This window comes from Lepidochelys kempii, chromosome 20 (assembly GCF_965140265.1).
Source record: "Lepidochelys kempii isolate rLepKem1 chromosome 20, rLepKem1.hap2, whole genome shotgun sequence".
Taxonomy (NCBI): Eukaryota; Metazoa; Chordata; order Testudines; family Cheloniidae; genus Lepidochelys; species Lepidochelys kempii.
The window spans coordinates 13,072,470-13,092,670 of NC_133275.1; the positions used below are offsets into that span (position 1 = coordinate 13,072,470).

The window sequence follows — 20,201 nt, forward strand, 5'->3', positions numbered from 1 at the left end:
TTAAGTCAGCGGTGGAGAGGGTTAACAGCTGGGCTTCTGCAGACCAGCTCTGTGGCGGAGCTCAGCTCCCCCTAGCAAACAGGCTGAGGCCTCCGCACTCACTCCATGTGCGGGCTGGCCCCAGCTCTCCAGCGAGGCGCAAGCAGCGCAACTGCCCCAGAGCCCTGCCCTGCCTGCGCGGTCCCGATCCGAGGAGGAGGGGAAAGCGTGTGTGTCTGCAGCCCCTGCACCAGCCGCCCCCCGGCTCTGCACCATTCGCTGGGCCCACCTTGATTAAAGTGGCAGCCCCCCTCCCTTTCCCCTCGGAATCCGGATACACCGGGAAGCCAGGGAGGGGCCGGGGGATCCCGGAGCAGCCAGCGCTGTCCAGGCAGCGGAATCGCCTGGGTAATAATGCAGCAGGTTCGGGTTTAAACGAGCTTTTCTCGCCCCCCTCCTCCGGGCCAGGGTCCATCTACAGAGGAGCCCCGGGGCACCGGCAGGCGCTGGTACCTTGGCACCCACCGGATGCCATTTTAGCTTCCTCTCCAAACGCCAGGCTCCTGCAGTCCCTGGCGGAGCGGCGATGGGCAGGGCAGGCACAGCCGGAGCTCGCCTTCGCGGGGCCGGGGATGTCCTGCCCGGCCAGCCCCCGCGGCGGTGCAAGAGGCTGCGTCTCCGCCGGTGCCCTGGCGGGGGGAGGCGCTCCCAGCTGCCCGGATTGGGGCGGGGAGCCCCCGGCCGGGAGCGCTGGCAGCGGGGGTGGGCTCGCCCCGGCGCTCCGGAGAGAGGCCATATCTGGCAAGCGGGGAGGGACCGGCGGCGCCTGGCTGAGCCAGGCTGCTCCGCTGCGCGCACGTTCCGGGCGCAGCCTCTCCGGCTCGCCGGCCCCTGCGCAGGCACCGGGCGGTGGGGCTGAGCGCAGGACGCGCTCACCGACTCGGGTAACTGGCGGCAGGGAGCAGGGGCCAGCGGCTCCGGGCGCGGGGGGAGCCGGGGCGGTGGGGTGGCAGCTGCCCGCCGGCTCTCACGCTCTCTCTCCCCCGCGCTGCAGGGGGAGCAGAAGATGGACGCCCCGCGGAGCCCCCCGCAGCTGGACCGGGACCTGCTGGAGTCCCCCGGGGGCTGCCCGTCCCCTCTGGAGCTCAAGTCCGGCCCCAGCAAGAAGATGTGGGTGAAGCTGCGGGCATTGTGAGTAATCCCGGCCTAGCAGAGCAGGGACCCCTGCCCCGCTCTGCGTCCTGCACCCCGGGGACCCCTTCTCTCTCCCTGGGGCCCTGCTCCCCACTGTCCCCAGGGACGTCTTCCTGCTTCCCAGGGGCTCCTGCATCCCCTTCCCCACTGGGTGTCCCACGCACCCATCCCCCTTTCGCCCTCTGCATCCTCCCTTCTCTTACTCCTTCCCTGGACCCCCCTGCGCCCCAGGGACTCCTACCCCATTTCCCTTTGGGGTTTCCTGTTCCCGCTCTCCCCCCTGCCTCCCATGCACCTAGCCTCCCTCCCTCCACCCTGGGCATCCGGTCCCCCCTGGTGCTGACACTACATTTATATTGGGGGTGGTTTTTAGGGGGGGGGAGATTTGTCTCCTTCCCTAGTTTAAGGACACCTGTAAACAAGGGGCTGTATGGTGTGTGTGTGGGGGGGGGACTGTGATAAACTCAGCTCAGTGTGGGTGGGGGAGGGGGTATAGCTAGGGCACAGCAGCCTGCTCACTGACAGAATTTGCCACTATGCCACTGCTTGATTTATTGCAGAGCCACGTGCTTTGCCCAGTCATCTGACGCGAGGCCCTAGAATCCGAGGCTAATTATTATGTAGCTCCTGTGCAATTAATAGCCTCGCTGAACATTCCTGTGCGAGCCTGGAGAGCCGGGCTTAAAGGGTTTGGAGCAGGCTGCTAAGCCCAGCTTTGCATGGGAGCAGCTGTGTGTGTTTGAAGCTCAGGTATGCGGGATTATTGTCTATAAACCGCTGAGCAAATAGCGCATCTTTGCCTTATGCCGCAAGCATTCTGCGCTGAGCACGGGAAGCCTGCTCCTTAATGAGCACCTGGCTGAGCGAGGCTAACACCAGTCAGAACTTCAGAAGAGAGGCAGCCTGTTATCTGTCCTCAGCCCAGCTGCACACCTGAGAGGATACACACCCATTCTTTCTGCATGGGCTGAGCTCTTGGGTTTTTCCATATTTAAATCCATGAAAAAGAATAAAATTCAGGGTAAAAAAGAGGTGCTTGTGAAAGGGCCAGGAACCGGTAAGATTAGAAAAGTACAGCGCAAAGCAGGTCTCTAAGGTGCCACAAGTACTCCTTTTCTTAGAGCAAAGCAGGAATTTCCTGTGGAGGGTGTTATCCTGCTCCCATAGGAGACCAGGGGAGACTGTCAATAGGCAGAAAAACTCTGAAATATCGGTGGGTGCAGAATGTATTGGTAGGTGTGAGATGAAGGCACTGAGCCTGAAGTGCGGTGTTCGTTGACCTTGCTCTGGAGTGATTAGCTGCATCCCACAAGTCCTCGTTAGACATCCTGTTTACACTACAGAGGAGCAAATGTAATAGTTGCTCTTTGTTATGCCATCTCTGAAATCGTAGAATCCTAGACATGTAGGGCTGGAAGGGACCCAGAGAGGTTGTCTCGCCCATCCCTGCACTGAGTGTCATGGGATGGAGCGGGAGCTGTTTCAAGTGGCCATGTGGTCGGAGTTTCTTTTAAGCCTCTTTCTATTTGATGGCTCAGGGCCCACCACCTGAAAGGATTTGTGCTGGAAATGGCCCACCTTGATTAACATACACACTGTAAGGAGAGTGATCATTTTAGATAAGCTATTACCAGCAGGAGAGTGGGGTGGGGGGAGAGAAAACCTTTTGTAGTGGTAAACACCCATTTTTTCATGGTTTGTGTGTATAAAAAGATCTTCTGTACTTTCCACAGTATGCATCCGATGAAGTGAGCTGTAGCTCACGAAAGCTTATGCTCAAATAAATTGGTTAGTCTCTAAGGTGCCACAAGTCCTCCTTTTCTATCTCCATAGCTGTGGAGGGAGCTAGTGAAATTGTGGGAAGAGTGGAGTTTCTGTGGCTCTCTTCACAGGCTGGCAGAAGTGCAGGGTTCAGGCTGGTGTGGGTCTTGGTTTGGATTGTATGTTACTAGTGAGTGTCTGGGGTAGCAATGAGGGCTGCACAGAAGCTGGTCACGAATCCTGGATTTTTAGCCCCAACAATTTCTGGTCTGAAGACAGGTCCCAGAAAGGGCCGATTTTGTCTGTTCTTTAGGTTTAGAAAGATTGTTGTCCAATTGGGGGGGTAGTGAGGGAGAGAAACGATACCATGTGGGAATAAATTGTAGCCTGATAATTATTTATCTGCGTGTTTGGTGGCTATTTCCAGATAACTCGCATGTGCCTGGGAAATCAGAAGAGGGACCTGAATTATCAAGCAAGGGGCCAGACCCTGGTGTGAGATCAGTGTGGGCCCGGTCCTTACACCCTCCCATATGGAGTTCAGTTAGACTCTGCACAGGTGCATGGGTAGGTCGGAGTAGTGGGTCTGGGCCAGTAATTGTAACAATTCTGACTTGTGATGGGTAGATCTGGTTAAAAAATTTGGGAGATCTTTATTGGGGTACAGCTGCTGCAGAACTCCTGTAGCAAGTCCCTTAGTCTCGTTCAGTGACAGTAATTAAACCTGCCTGCTCTGTGGCTGATTGCTACTCACCACAAGGTCTTAAACTAGTTTTACTGTTGGAATTTCACTGTCCCAAGAGCCCCATACGTTTCCGAATGAACAACTTGCCAGACGGAGTTTTCATTTCCTTTGGCACACGTCACCTTCATGCGAAAAAGGCAGCCTCCAAGCCCGGAGAGGGTATCAGTAATTATACCACCCATCCATAACCCTCTGAGGGGCTGTGGTGTTCTCACTGTTAATCGGGGACGAAGTTACCATTGGGATTGGAGAGGCCGTACGGACAGTCTCCTGGAAACACATCTCCTAGTCCTGGGGTAGTCAACAGGCGGACTGCGGGCAAAGCCAGACCAGCAGACGCTTTTGACTGGACTCAAAATCTTTTTATTTACTTATTATTATTATTTATTATTATCATCATTATTTTTTATTATTATTATTTTCTCTGGAGCCTGGACCTTGACTATACCTTGACCAAGACATTTGGACCTTGACAAAAATAATTGACTACCCCTGTAGTCAGTTTAAACTCCAGTCACTTCCTGTCTCCTGCTGGAGATCCCTTTTAGAGGAATATTTTGGATCTTTACCCATGGTTAGGCTCCTCCATTAGTGATACAGCGTCTCACAGAGCCGTGCTGGGGCTGTGGGAAGCTTTTTTCTGTTCAGTGGCCAGCCCCAAGCTCAGTGCACCTTGGCCACCCCTCAAATGCCAGGGCTAGGGCAGGGATGTGGCCCTTTCTCTGCTCCAGCAGCCCAGCTGGGCCACTGGGGGAGCACTGAGCTGAGTTTCTCCACTGGCACATGCTCCCCCAGAGCTGAGCCACAGTCGTCCACTTAATCCGTCCCCATCTCCTGCAATGCAACCAGTTCTCAAAGCCAGCCTGGGCATTCAAGTTGCAGTGGGGGAGGTTTAGATTGGATATTAGGAAAAACTTTTTCACTAAGAGGGTGGTGAAACACTGGAATGCGTTACCTAGGGAGGTGGTAGAATCTCCTTCCTTAGAGGTTTTTAAGGTCAGGCTTGATAAAGCCCTGGCTGGGATGATTTTACAGGGAATTGGTCCTGCTTCGAGCAGGGGGTTGGACTAGATGACCTTCTGGGGTCCCTTCCAACCCTGATATTCTATGATTCTATGATTTTCACGTGTGTGTGTTTAACCAGGGTGTGAAAAATTCCCTATATATCTGCTAGTCAGGAACTTAAATTGACTAGCCAGAGGCTGTGAAAAATTCCCTCCTGCTCCTGTATATCCAGGGTGCAAAGGCTGGTGAGAAACTAAGTGGGCCTACAATACTGCCTCACGGCTGTGTGTGTGTGTGTGTGTGTGTGTGTGTGTGAGCGCGCGTATGTGTGTGTGTGCACTGCTGTTTCGCTGGGCTGTCAGGACTCCTGGTCAGTAGGTTCCATGTTTGAAGGTTCATAGAATCATAGAATATCAGGGTTGGAAGGGACCTCAGGAGGTCATCTAGTCCAACCCCCTGCTCAAAGCAGGACCAATTCCCAACTAAATCATCCCAGCCAGAGCTCTGTCAAGCCTGACCTTAAAAACCTCTAAGGAAGGAGATTCTACCACCTCCCTAGGTAACGCATTCCAGTGTTTCACCACCCTCCTAGTGAAAAAGTTTTTCCTAATATCCAACCTAAACCTCCCCCACTGCAACTTGAGACCATTACTCCTTGTCCTGTCCTCTTCTACCACTGAGAATAGTCTAGAACCATCCTCTTTGGAACCACCTCTCAGGTAGTTGAAAGCAGCTATCAAATCCCCCCTCATTCTTCTCTTCTGCAGACTAAACAATCCCAGTTCCCTCAGCCTCTCCTCATAAGTCATGTGTTCCAGACCCCTAATCATTTTTGTTGCCCTTCGCTGGACTCTCTCCAATTTATCCACATCCTTCTTGTAGTGCGGGGCCAAAAACTGGACACAGTACTCCAGATGAGGCCTCACCAATGTCGAATAGAGGGGAACGATCATGTCCCTTGATCTGCTGGTTATGCCCGTACTTATACATCCCAAAATGCCATTGGCCTTCTTGGCAACAAGGGCACACTGTTGACTCGTATCCAGCTTCTCGTCCACTGTCACCCCTGGTCCTTTTCCGCAGAACTGCTGCCGAGCCATTCGGTCCCTAGTCTGTCGTGGTGCATTGGGTTCTTCCGTCCTAAGTGCAGGACTCTGCACTTATCCTTGTTGAACCTCATCAGATTTCTTTTGGCCCGATCCTCCAATTTGTCTAGGTCCCTCTGTATCCTATCCCTGCCCTCCAGCGTATCTACCACTCCTCCCAGTTTAGTATCATCCGCAAATTTGCTGAGAGTGCAATCCACACCATCCTCCAGATAATTTATGAAGATATTGAACAAAACCGGCCCCAGGACCGACCCCTGGGGCACTCCACTTGACACCGGCTGCCAACTAGACATGGAGCCATTGATCACTACCCGTTGAGCCCGACAATCTAGCCAACTTTCTACCCACCTTATAGTGCATTCATCCAGCCCGTACTTCTTTAACTTGCTGACAAGAATACTGTGGGAGACCATGTCAAAAGCTTTGCTAAAGTCAAGAAACAATACATCCACTGCTTTCCCTTCATCCACAGAACCAGTAATCTCATCATAGAAGGCAATTCCCTTGGTGAATTCACCTTCCCTTGGTGAATCCATGCTGACTGTTCCTGATCACTTTCCTCTTGTGTAAGTGCTTCAGGATTGATTCCCTGAGGACCTGCTCCATAATTCAGGTTCATGGGATGCTTCCTTTGAATGCAGATCACTGGGGTCAGAGTCCCTTGGGTTTGGATGAAGTCAAAAATTAACTGGAGGCGACAAGTTTCTCTTTTTGTGCTGGGGACCTGTGGGCTCCTGTGTGTAACTTTCAGAGGGGTAGCCATGTTAATCTGTAACAGCAAAAACAATGAGGAGTCCTTGTGGCACCTTAGAGACTAACAAAGTTATTTGGGCATAAGCTTTCATGGGCTAGAACGCACTTCATCAGATGCATGGAGTGAAAAATACAGTAGGTAGGTATAAATATACAGCACATGAAAAGATGGGAGTTGCCTTACCAAGTGGGGGGTCAGCGCTAACGAGCCCGATTCAATCAGGGTGGATGTGGCCACTCGCCATCACCTACGGCCCCCAACTAAAATCTCTCCAGCTCACCATCAAGAATCTACAATGTATCCTGAAGGCCGATCCCTCACTCTCACAGATCTTGGGAGACAGGCCAGTCCTAGCTTACAGACAGCCATCCAACCTGAAGCAAATACTCACCAACAACTACACACCACACAACAGAAACAATAACCCAGGAACCAATCCCTGCAACAACTCTGTCCAAATATCTATTCAAGGGACACCATCATAGGGCCTAATCACATCAGCGACACCTGCCCATCTACCAATGTGATGTATGCCATGTGCCAGCAATGCCCCTCTGCCATGTACATTAGCCAAACCGGACAGTCTCTACACAAAAGAATAAATGGACACAAATCAGACATCAAGAATTGTAACATTCAAAGACCAGTAGCAGAGCACTTCAGTCTCCCTGGACACTCAATAACAGACTTAAAAATGGCCATTCTTCAACAAAAAAACTTCAAAAACAGACTTCAGTGAGAAGCTGCAGAACTGGAATTAATTTGCAAACTTGACACCATCAAATTAGGCCTGAATAAAGACTGGGAGTGGCTGGGTCCCTACAAAAAGTAATTTTTCCCCTGTTGATATTCACATCTTCTTGTCAACTGTTGGGAATGGGCCACATCCACCCTGATTGAATTGGCCTCATTAGCACTGACCCCCTCCCCCCCCCCCCCGACTTGGTAAGGCACCTCCCATCTTTTCATGTACTGTATATTTATACCTACCTACTGTATTTTTCGCTCCATGCATCTGATGAAGTGGGTTCTAGCACACGAAAGCTTAAGCCCAAAAAATTTTTTTAGTCTCTAAGGTGCCACAAGGACTCCTCATTGTTTTTGTGTATAACTTTGTTACTATTATTTAGTAACTGGGCCGCATCTGCTCGGGGCAGGGTTCCGGTTTGCCCCCCCAGCTCACCCTCTGGGAGTATCTGGTTGGTGGCTCGGTCTTGCCCTGGTGCAGGGAGTCTCCCTGTGCTCCACCAAGGCTGATGTCTTATTCTGGTGCTTCTCGACCCCACAGAAGGACAGTGATTGTTGGCGTTCCGAGAGTTCGGTAAAATCCACACTGGCCACATTTAATTTGGGTGTGAGGGGGTTAAATCGAACTGCAAGAGTCAAAGTGACTTTCGCACAAGGGCCTGGCTCTCAGCTTTGATTCTTCTCTTTCCCTGCCCCTCCCCCTTCTTTTGGAGCTAAATCCACTCAGGCTGTTCTGTCCAGCCAGGGGTCTCCTTAGAGGTAGGCTGGGGCTTGGATCTCTCTTCTGCTGGGATGGTCAGAGCCCCACAGCTCTCAGGTGATCAGTGAGTAGGAGCATGAGACCTATTCGAGCACTCCTAGTTGTGTTGCTGAGGCCCAGGGTCCCTACGCCCAGCACGCCGCTGGGCTGAACCCTGACAGGGGGCTCACCTGGGAGAGGGAGGATTCTGTATTCAAACCAGAGGTTGTTTGGGAAAACACAACCACGCTATCAGGGGCACAGCAGGTTCCTGTGTGAGCTGTTGGCTCAGGAGGCTGGTTAGCTCGGCCCAGGTCCAGGCAGTCTCAGCCCCCCCTTACTTGTGGGGTTCAAAGCATTCCAATAGAGGTGCATCCCCCTAATTTACTTCCCTTATGGTTTGTTGTTTTGCATGTGCACCTCCGTGCCAGGGACCATTGAGGCTGCTCCCGGGGTCCTGATGTTGTACCAATAAAATAAAAACCAGCAGGATCTTATTAAAGGGAAAAAGGCAAAATACCACATTTATTGTGAATACAGAAAGAATCATAGTAAGCAGTTAGTTATAGCAATAACATTCCATTCAATCTTATTCACACACACACACACACACACACACACACACACACACACACACACACACACACACACACACACACACACACACACACACACACACACACACACACACACACACACACACACACAGGTTCTGCAAGGTTGTTATCATAGTTACCAGCCTTAGAGTTGCTCATGCCAAGCCACTGGCCAGGTGGCCTGGACATGAGGAGGGAGCAGGGCCTTGTCAGATGCTCATCTGATGCTCCTGGAAGTTGGTTTGCAGAATCAGACCCCAAAGTTCTCACTTTCTAGAGTCTATTTTTATAGGAATTTCTTCCTATGCCAGCCTATGGGAATTGCTTCATCATGCTGTTGCTGAATCAATCAGCAGATAGCACATTCCTGACGGCTCCAAGATGTTATCTTGTTCTTTGGTTCTCCCATTCTTGAGGCTGTTGGGTGGATTCCAGTCTGCCCTCCGGGGGGGGAGGGGGGTCCTCTGGTTATTTCCACTTGACGCCTTCTTCAGCCGATGGACACTGGATTCTTAGGCTGGCACCTCCCTGATCATTCAGTTATTATCCACACCAAGCATCCATCCACATACATCCTCTATCTCTATTTTAATCACAATTGTTAATACAACAAAAGGGCGGGGAGTCTCTGGGTGCTGTTTCTGTTGTTCGAGTATTGCTTTGAGTCTCTCTCTCTGTGAATTGCTTTGAGAACAGACTCTGTCTAGGATGTACTAACACAATTAGCAGCTTGCAAGTTTCACACATAGCGGGAGAGAAACAGTACCAAAACCCAAGAGACCTCTTAATTAGTAATACCCTGGAATTTAAACTCTGGGGAATCAAACTCATTTGTGATTTTAATACAGAACTTCTTTAATATGATCCAACATAATCCCCCTTTTGACACTAAGATTTATAATCGTCAGTGTCACTTTCTATGTAGCCTATTCAAGAGAAAGTACTGTGAGGCAATTTGAGTTTGTGATTCCAATTCATGCCACATACATGATCCTAGTGATGTATCTTTACTACAAGGTTCTGGGGCAACAGGCAAGGTGAGGCACACCCACTTTTGAGGAGTCCATTCAGTACAACCTCTAGTGTCCAATAGCTTCCCTCCCTCCCCAGCTCACTGGCTCAAGGTCCAGGGTAGCCAAAAGGATCCCATGTGTAATATGGGGAGTGGGTTAACCTTCAATACCTTTGCCTCCAGGGACTGTTGGTGTGCAATTTTGACAACAATTTCTCCCATTAACAAGTCTGGTTTACAATACTGGAAACATATTGCATCCATTCCTATTGATAAGTGTCAAACAATGATCTCTTTCTTTTTTAACAAATGCATCAAACCCTTAATATTTCCCAATATGACCCAGAACATTTTGTGTTCCAAAGTAGCTAGTGCAGGTATCTGCATTTCAGTGCATCCCATAGCTATGGCTGTGTAGTTTCCTATTTCTAATTTTTTTTTTTTCTTATGGATAAGCCATGTGGTAGTATTAAGCCATTACTAAAGATTCCATTGGCCTTTTAGGTTACCCAGACCAATTTGGACCAAGTCTACATTGACATGTACTTGTTTTTGTATCAGGCTGTCCTGTAGCTGGGACAGAAAGCTTAATTTATTTTTAAGTTCCTGCAGGTCTTCAGTATTTTTTTTTTAAACACACAACAGTGCTAGCAACAACACAAAACACAAGACAAAACATAGAACACAGAACACAATTTCTATTGTGACAGTAGATTCATGGTATTGGGTTGCTTTTCAGCTGGCAGCTTTTCCTGATTTTCTGAAAGACAAAAAGAACATGTTTCTACCCCTTTTGGGGTGGCAGATTATTGCTTAAAATATTTCTTTTATAAATACCCTTGCTGATTGCAGGCAAAACAGAGAAATTGCCCCCATATTTTCCTGTTTTTGTTCTATAGGCAGGCCAGGTTTCAAAGGCTTTTATCTTTTAAGGGTTATGGGGAAATTATCCCACTGTTTAGTCATTAAATCCCTGAGTTTTCCTTCTTATACAGCAGACCAAGTTTATAATGTTTTTCCTGCTGTGTTAAGCTTTAAGTTTTATTTACAGGTAATAACTGAGAAGCATCATTACCATACGACCTTAAAGGATTTTTCCAAAAATCATACACACTATACGTTGTTACAGGGATACTTATTATCATTAAATTTATTAAAATTATCTTGTTATCCCATGCCTTTTATTTAGACAATTTGTTTGCTGACCAGGTATGTCCTTTATCTGCAGCTCCTTTGTGCTGCTAGTTCTTTCCTTCCTTTATCATTTAGGTAATTTGCATTTTCACAGAAACCTCCTGCTTTTGGATTTAAAGCCATCAGCAGCTCAGAGACTCTATCTTAAAAGGGACACAATCAACTTTCACCAGAGTTTTGATTACTTTTAACTTCTGCTTCCAAAACACACAGCAATCTGAAAAAGAAAACCCAACCTATTGTGGCTCCCTTTGGAGCCCTAATAGCATTTTAATGAAGTAGCATGGTATGTTTGCATTTCTTTTGCCCCTTCTACAATATACCTTGCACATGTTCTGGGGCAAATGCACATTCCTTCCATAGTTTAACTTCTATAACATTATCCAGATCCATTTTTACATAAGGTGTCACTATTTCTTTTTTTGCTTACAGAGTTTTCATGTACCTTTATCAAAGTGACAGTCTGATTACTCAGAGCCATTTTAAGACTCAGTGTTTCTAACATTGCTTCTTTTTGTTTTGTGCACCTCACCCCTGCTGTTGCTTCAGAGAGGCACTGTCTTTTTTTAATTTTTTTTTTACTACAACTCTCATCTGCTATTTTGTTACAAAAACAAACAAACAAACAAAAAGAATCCAATTTTTTTTTTTATATTCTCCTGATTTTGACTGCCCTGCTGCAGCCACAACTTAAAAACATTTTAAATTTTGTAAAGCATTGAGTTACCTTTTAAGGGTTAAATGCCAAATCCCAAAGCCAAACAACACTAATTACCTGTGTCTAGCAAAAAGGTCTGTCAGTTTTGCAACTTTGAATTAAAGAGTCAAATGGATTTTTAGTGGCATTATTTAAAACAAAAACAAAACTAACTGGTCCTTAGAACTTTACATATTTACACACACACACAGACAGATACATACACATTTTCTTTTCCTTAACATCCCTTCCACACTGCTCTGTTTTTTACATCTTTACATTCCCTTTATACATTTGAGGCAGTTAAGTTCCAATAGAACCCTCTTATGTTCTTTTAGCAAATTTGACTAAATTGTCCAGTCAAATGATTTTAATCAGATAGTTTATTTTTGCCTGGCTAATTTACAGACATTCCTTTGGAAAAGGGCCCATTTTTCTTTCAGAATGGCTGCAAAGAAACGAAGAATGCTCTAACACTTTTCCTTTTTAACATTTTCGGTTAAAAGTTGTTTGGGTGAAATACAAAGTTTAACTGCTTAATTCCCTCCAGCCTCTGCAGAGTTAACTTTTTTTTTTTATTACTCTCTTTTCTCTTTGTAATTATGCCTGGGGGTGCCGTACATAGGACCTTCTCCCCCTTTACCTGCCTCCCTCCAGCCTCTGCAGAGTTAACTTTTTCACTCTTTTTGTATTCCTGGAGTGCCTCTTTCACTATTTTCAGCTGGCTTTGGGTATTTGTAGCCAGCACCTTCCAATTGTCTGCTCCCTTTTCCGTTTGTGCCTTTTCCTCTTTACATGAAGACAAGCGGAGGGAAGAATCCTTACATGCCTCCCACAACAACCAAATTGCTGCTGCATCTCTTTTGGCAGCACTAGAAGGTTTGTATATGAGGATATACTGAGCCAATCTATCCTCTAGGTCTGAAATAGTGCAGACATCAGCTAGGGCTTGTTTAGTCCAAAGACTGTGCCCAAATTTTTGAAGGATTTGTTTAAAAGGTGTAATTTCTTTAACAAAAGGTGAGGTTGGAGTTCCTTCTGACTCCATTCCTCCCTCTAGTACTGGGTTACCCTGTTTTCTTTTAAACATCTTAACATGGATATTTCAATCTCTTTGTCACTGCTGGTATTACTTAGCAAGTGACACAGCCTAGATTCTGAAATCATAGCCTAATCTATGCGTTTTTCCCCTGCTACCTTCCCGGAGGCCAGCAGGTCCCCTGCTACCTTCTCGGAGGCCAGCAGGTCCGGTTAACCTGTTCTTCCCTGCTACCTTCTCGGAGGCCAGCAGGTCCCCTGCTACCTTCCCGGAGGCCAGCAGGTCTAGTTTAATCTGTTTTCCCTGCTACCTTCTCGGAGGCCAGCAGGTCCCCTGCTACCTTCTCGGAGGCCAGCAGGTCTGGTTTAATCTGTTTTCCCTACTACCTTCTTGGAGGCCAGCAGGTCCCCTGCTACCTTCTCAGAGGCCAGCAGGTCTGGTTTAATCTGTTTTTCCTGCTACCTTCTCGGAGGCCAGCAGGTCCCCTGCTACCTTCTCGGAGGCCAGCAGGTCTGGTTAACCTAATAGAAATGCCTAGCTCACTAGAGCTGGCGGTGTGCACACCAATATTTACAATAACTGAGGTTTTTTACCAATATTCCCCCTTTCGCAATTCTCCACCAAAATGTTGTACCAATAAAATAAAAACCAGCAGGATCTTATTAAAGGGAAAAAGGCAAAATACCACATTTATTGTGAATACAGAAAGAATCATAGTAAGCAGTTAGTTATAGCTATAACATTCCATTCAATCTCAAATTTATTCTCACATTCACACACACACACAGGTTCTGCAAGGTTGTTATCATAGTTACCAGCCTTAGAGTTGCTCATGCCAAGCCACTGGCCAGGTGGCCTGGACATGAGGAGGGAGCAGGGCCTTGTCAGATGCTCATCTGATGCTCCTGGAAGTTGGTTTGCAGAATCAGACCCCAAAGTTCTCACTTTTTAGAGTCTATTTTTATAGGAATTTCTTCCTATGCCGGTCTATGGGAATTGCTTCATCATGCTGTTGCTGAATCAATCAGCAGATAGCACATTCCTGACGGCTCCAAGATGTTATCTTGTTCTTTGGTTCTCCCATTCTTGAGGCTGTTGGGTGGATTCCAGTCTGCCCTGGGGGGGGAGGGGGGTCCTCTGGTTATTTCCACTTGACGCCTTCTTTGGCCGACAGACACTGGATTCTTAGGCTGGCACCTCCCTGATCATTCAGTTATTATCCACACCAAGCATCCATCCACATACATCCTCTATCTCTATTTTAATCACAATTGTTAATACAACAAAAGGGCGGGGAGTCTCTGGGTGCTGTTTCTGTTGTTCGAGTATTGCTTTGAGTCTCTCTCTCTGTGAATTGCTTTGAGAACAGACTCTGTCTAGGATGTACTAACACAATTAGCAGCTTGCAAGTTTCACACGGAGAGGGAGAGAAACAGTACCAAAAACCAAGAGACCTCTTAATTAGTAATACCCTGGAATTGAAACTCTGGGGAATCAAACTCATTTGTGATTTTAATACAGAACTTCTTTAATATGATCCAACACTGAGGGCAGCTTCTGAGCCCCAGGACGGGGGCCTCCCATTTTCACGGCTCCCTGCACTTAGTCCCTGGCCTGGCGGGAGTCCCACAGCTCTGTGCTGCTTCTCTTTTTCTCTGTTGGGGCAGAGGGGGCTGGAAGGGAGCTGTTCCCACTGCTCCAGCTGGACTGTTACAGGTGATGGAGTTGGGGCAGGTGTGCGCACTTGCATTGCTCTACAGGCCCGCCCTGGGCGCTCCAGGAGGTTGGACTAGATCAGAGTCCCAGGGTGCACAGTGCTGCTGAGAACAGGGTTCTTGTTTGCGCAGCTGCGTCCGCTTCCGCACAGGAGTGGAGCAGGGAGATCCTGCTACTGGCACCTGAAGTGGGAATGCTTTTCCGGTTCCAGCTGTGGGGAGCTGAGATTTTCCTGGGTCAGACCAATTTCAATGAACGCAACAAATGAGGTGGTAGGGTAAATCCCAACTTGCTCGAATGGGAGCCAGTCAGAGAGCTGGAAACAGGTGCCGTTTATTCACGGAGAGTGGAGTTAGCCAGTGGAATGTTTTACCAAGGGATGTGGCAGATTCTCCATCGCTTGGAGTCTCTTTCTAAAGGCTCTGCCCTGGCTCAGCCCTGGCTCAGCCAGACATTCTTTGGCTCGAAGCAGGAATTATGGGGTGAAATCTTATGGCTTGTGCTATGCAGCAGGTCAGACCAGATTAATAGATTTTAAGGCCAGAAGGGACCATTCTGATGATCTGGTCTGACTTCCAGAGACTCTCAGCCAGTGACTCCTGCCCCCAGCTGCATAACGGGCTGATCACAGTCATTGCTTCTGGCTTTAACACTGACGACTCTCTCCCTTGTCTTACTCAGTCCCTGGTTATTAGCTGCACAGGGGCATGACACAAGAACTTGAAGGGAAATGACGGTGATTTAAGATTCAGTTGTAATGAATCTCTGGAGAGAGCATGTGTGAGTGCTCTGCTGCCCCTTAACACATGGAATTGGAGTGGTGTGTCAAAGACCCCATACTGGCATAGCTGATGGAGATTCTCCTTTAGCTCCGGTGGCCGGGTGTGAGCTCCAGCAGCAGAAAAGCTTGAGCTCTGTCCCTGGGGCTATAAAGTTCCAGGGAGCTGTGATTTGTAGCACAGGGATGACCTGTGAAATGCGATGAAGCCATGGATTCATATGCAAAAGGGGCTTAAGGCACCTCATGGAGTTGGCTCAGTCAGTAGAGACTTGTGCATTTAGAGAGAGAGGCTGTAGGGTTGATCCCAGCTGGCATCCTTCTGGGGAGGCTTTGGGTCTATATAACACCTGCTTTTTCTTTTTCTTTTTCTTTAAACAGTTGAGGGGTTTTAACCCGATCATTCCTAAAGGGTAAAATGCCCTCAGCCTGCCGGCTGTGCCGAACTTCACCATAATGAAGCACTTTGCATGGGGATCTTTCTTGCTGCACACTGTCTTTCCATCCCCACCAAAGTGCCTGAGAGCAGACCCCATTGGCATCAAGCCAAGATCACGAATGCGCATGATGCTGGTGCCTTGTTTGGGGGAGCAGCCGCTGTGCCGAGCCTCCCAGAGGTGGTCGCAGCTGATGGCACAGGCAGCATGGAGGGGTAGGAGACTTGCAAAGCTGTGCAATAATTTCCTTGCTCTTTTAATTAGCGTATTGACAAATGTAACCGCATCTTTAATCTCTGGTAGCCCTGAGACGTCCTGATCGGCTGCAAAACAGAAATTCTGTGCTGCCTTAATTAGCCAGGCCACAAGGAGACTAACCCAGGCTCTGTCCCCTGCTATTAAAATGATACAGCGGCTGTAGCCTCCCCATGGTCAAGCAGAGTCAGGGCTTGGCTGCGGTTATGATATTGAGGCTTCTATGCTGGACAGTGATGCACCCTGTCACTTCCCGATTCCTGTCCCTGCACGTTCTCCCTGTATCCTGGCCTGGATTCGGCAGATGTAGATCAGGCTGGTGGCTGCTCTACTGCCCATGGTGGAGACCTAACCACACCCATCTGGTGCTGGGGCCAGTAGCCCACTCAGCTACCAAGAGACTATCCATCCGTTGGGAACAGCCCACTGCCTGGAGCTATCAGTCCCAGGAGCAACCTGGTCCCTTGCAACTGCTGTCCCAGGCCCGGAGCTTCCACTGGCTCCCATTGAAGCTGAGTGTAATATAGATGAGGCCTCTGTTAGCTCTGCAGTTAACTGCTCTCTAAATTACCTGCTTGTGGCATTCCTTCCCCCTGTGGACCATGGGCCAGATTTTCCGAAGAGCTCAGCCAGGGGAGGGATTCCCCAGTGCTTTCAATGGGAGCGGGTGGGCAGTTGGTGCTCCTGGCTCTGCTGTGTTAGATTGTCAATTTCTGGGGGTGTTAGAGCGGCTCCGGAGACCAGCGGGAACTGCAGGTGCGCAGCTCCTTGGCAAATCGGGCCAGAGGCTTATTAATACACATCTGTCTGGCTCCATGCCTGTAGGATGTGCAATAAGACCCGGTCCCTGCCCCAAAAAGCTATGCGATCTTACAGAACTCCTCTCAGCTGGCCTAGGTAACCCTTGTTCCACCCCCCACGCTTCGGCCGGTAAGTTCCTTAAACAGGGCTGCACAAGAAGGGCAGAATTACCTTGCTTGCCAAGTCCTGTCACTTGGATGTAATACAAATAGCAGCCTCTAGGTGGCGAGTAGCCACTTCATAATTCAGGTTGCCACAGGATTTCTGTTCAAACCCTAACTGTGAAAGTTCTGGGAAATGCACGTCCGCGGGCCGATGGGTCTGGAAACCGCTGTGCTAGTTCTGGGCCTAGGATGGAGTTTGTGATGCACATTTTTGGTCAAGTGATTTCAGAGATTTCCCCCCATGCCCCCAGGCCTATGTTAAACATTTCATCTTTCTTACCACTCTCTTTGCAGGGGGTTAGGGCTATGGTCAGTTCCACTCCCACCTGCTGCCACTGGACTTGCTCCTGTCAAGTTCTAGAGCCAGCTCCAAACCACCCCCAATAATTCAGCGGTGATTGGACTTTGGATGATGTGGTGCCGCAGAACCATGTGGGGGGAGAGAGGCTGAAACCTGCCCCCATAAAATGCCCTGTTGCCTAGGAGAAGGTGCACTGGGCTGGGTGCCAGCAGACCATGAGTTCAAAACTCCTCTTCTGACAACTGCTGTTAATATCTCTTCATAGCTCTTATTATTGACCAAAGCTGCCTCATTCTGTCCTGGGGGAAGGGGAGCCCTGCAACCACATCCCACAGGGAGGAAATCCAGTTAAGGACATGGTTGAGCCTGCAGCTTTTGCTCCAGATTAACCAAGCTTTCTATATGAATAGCTGTGAATGAGTTTTTTCATTTCACAGTCAAGTGGGCTAGATGTGAGAGACAGCGAGAGCCCGAGAAAGAGCTGCAGAAGCAGCAGCAGCAGCATGAACTGGCGGTGGGGGAGCGGAGAGGCCTAGGGGACCTCCCAGGGGTGAGTGGGAACAGACCCCAGGGTGCCAGTTCCGCAGGGAACCTCGAGACTAAATTGCTGCCCCTGGTTGGGGAGGGGGGGGTGGATGCCGACCTCACTGCCTTTGAGCAGGCTGGAGATTTGAACCAGGGGGACCCTGCAGAAAAGCCCCAGTGTCTAGCTCCCTTGCTGGGTTCCAAGGCCATAGACTCTGTCAGCCAGGTGGGTGGGGAGGTGGACAGGCTCCCACTCCTGGTCCCAACCTATATGTCTGTGTGGAGTTTCCTTGGGCCAGGCCCCTCGGACCCCCAGTGGGAGCGGAAGGTGATGGTCAGTGGGGAGACATTCCTGGAGTGGTGAGATCCTAGGACAGAGAGAACTGTTGTCAGGCCCTGGGTGGTGCAGCCTCAGATGCTGAGGGGCTGTGTGAGTTATGTGAGGGTCCCAGGGATGAAGCCCCTCGCCCTGCCTATGGCCCAGATCTCTGTGCAGACACAGGAGGGGTGGGGCTGGCTGGTCGTTGGGGTTCTCCAGGATATCAGCTGTGAGACCCTGTTGGGGAGTGACTGTGTCTTTTTGGGACAGGATCCAGGCCTTGCTCCCGTAATGGCCAAGGGTTTGAATTTGAATCCAGGGAACCAATCAGCTGAGAGGGAAATGGTCAGTGAAAATGCAGATGACCTGGCTGGCAGCGGGGAGGAGCTGCTAGGCTCAGGATACCTGCCTGCCTGTAACCAGACCCCTGGGGCTCCCCGCTCCCCTTGCACACCGGAGTGGGGGCTCACGCTGGCTCTGATGCTGTGAGGAAAGCAGTGAGCTCGCTACCTGCCCTCACTGGGACAGCAAGGGCAGCGCTGAGCACAGTGGGAGCTGACATCCCAGCTGAGTGGGGGGAGTCACAGGCAGGGCAGGTTATCTGTTGGGAGTGGCAAAGTGCTTGGTAAGGAAAGTCTGGATGAGCCTAGGCAGCCTTGTGAGCTGATGGCTGTGTCTAGTCAGCAGGGTAGGAAGGCAAGGAGAGTGGAAGATGAGTGTCCCTGGACCTTACCTGTTAGCTGGGTGGAGAAGTGGGACAGTGAAGGAAATGTGCCTGTGTCTGTCAGAGGTATTGACTTGCCTATGAAGGGAGCTACCCTGGTCTCCAAGCAGTTGTCTGTGACCAGCCCTGTGTGCTGGGACAAGGGGAATGAGATCCCAAGCTGTGTGTCTGGGAAAGGAGAAAGCGTGCCCGGCTCTTCTTTGTCTGTGGAGCAGACAGAAGGGGCCTTTCAGCCTGTGATGGTTGAGAATAGTGCAGTTGTCTCAGGGTTGGTTCTGGATTCAGCTAAAGCCCAGGAAGGGAATGGCCCTAAGTTTGTGTCTGCTCGGGAGAATGGCCCTGTAACTAGGTTGCATCCAGTTAGTGTTTATGTAAAATCCCAGCGACCAGACAATTCTGGTGCTTGTATTTTGCCTGTTGCTAGTGTGTGGGTGGGAAAGGGTGTAGCAACCCTGTCTAATCAGGGTGAGATCCTAGCCAGGGCACAAGGAGAGCATGAAGGTGATTTGATTGTGTTACCTACTGAGGGTGTGGAAACCTGTAGCAAGAAGGAAAAGATTCCTGAACTTGTGTGTGGCAAAGGGAAGGAGAATGCTTCTGACCTTTTATCTAAGAAGTCTGTCAGTTTGCCTGAAAGGGGATTGTGTAGGAATCCACCTGATGGGCTAGAGGTGATTCTGGATGTAAGGGAACCCAGAAAGAGTCTGTTGTTGCTCAGGAATGTGTTCCTATAGAGCAAGCCCTAGGTAAAGAGGGTAAGGGCAGAATTTCTGTGAGGGGTGAATTGTTGCATAGAAAAGCTCTAGGGAAAGGAATCCTCATGGTAGTCTTTGCAAGCAGTTTACTGCAACTGAAGGGTGTGAAAGTGATTTAATCGAGACAGTTTCAGTTCCTAACAGCCAGAAATTTTCTGCTGTGAATGAAGCCACTGACTTTCCTGTTGAAAGATCCAGTGTGGATAGCTTTGAGAAGGTCTCAGATGGAGTGAAAGCTGTTAAGAAAGTTAAACAGTCCTATAACCAAGTGGCTGTGTTTGGCCAGCTTGTTGGGGAGACAAGGTTGTTGAGAAAGGAATGTCTCCATGCGAGTTCTGTAAGTGAACAGTATGTGTCCCAGGTCAAGATGGGGGCTCTTAACCAAGAGAGCCTGAATTGCAGCCCCCCAGACTGGAGCGCTGGGAGAAGACCCGATCCCAGTTTGACCCCCGAGGGTTTTGGGGTGGCAAAAGGCACAGGCCGCATAAACCTTCCCACATGTGGCATGCGAGTGCTATCGACCCCCCCCCCCCGACCTAAGGGAGGGTGTGAAACTGGAAGGGCCTGGTGTAACTCCCACCAAGGAATGGGAGAGATGCTGGGGCATCCATGGGAACGTTGGTGGGTTGGAACTTCCCCAGGTCACCGACTAAAGTGACCTCACTCAGTTCGGTCTCGGGGGGAGAGCTGTGACGAAGTGGGGCTGTTCTTAATGTTTCCTCTGAATAGTGTGGGGGTGCCTCAGTTTCCCCTATGCAGTTCTTAAGTATCTAGGTGGTGGGGTAAGGGTGTATAATCACTGCAGAGCCCTAGAGGGCAGGTATGTGCAGGGGTCTGGACACAGAGAATGGACAA

General features: G+C 49.5%; 1 protein-coding gene across 3 annotated transcripts in view; it reads left to right on the plus strand.

The window, feature by feature from the left end:
• Positions 1–344: 344 nt before the first annotated feature.
• PDE1B (phosphodiesterase 1B) overlaps positions 345–20,201 on the plus strand; it is a 148,949-nt gene continuing 129,092 nt past the window's right edge. For 2 of the 3 annotated variants that reach the window (XM_073318683.1, XM_073318682.1), the window contains exons 1-2: positions 640–923; positions 1,034–1,170. In XM_073318683.1, the coding sequence (XP_073174784.1) occupies positions 1,046–1,170 (125 nt within the window). In that variant the 5' untranslated portion in view covers positions 640–923; positions 1,034–1,045. Of the gene's footprint in view, positions 388–639; positions 924–1,033; positions 1,171–20,201 lie in introns of those variants that run through there. The other variant, XM_073318684.1, reaches the window with a different exon arrangement.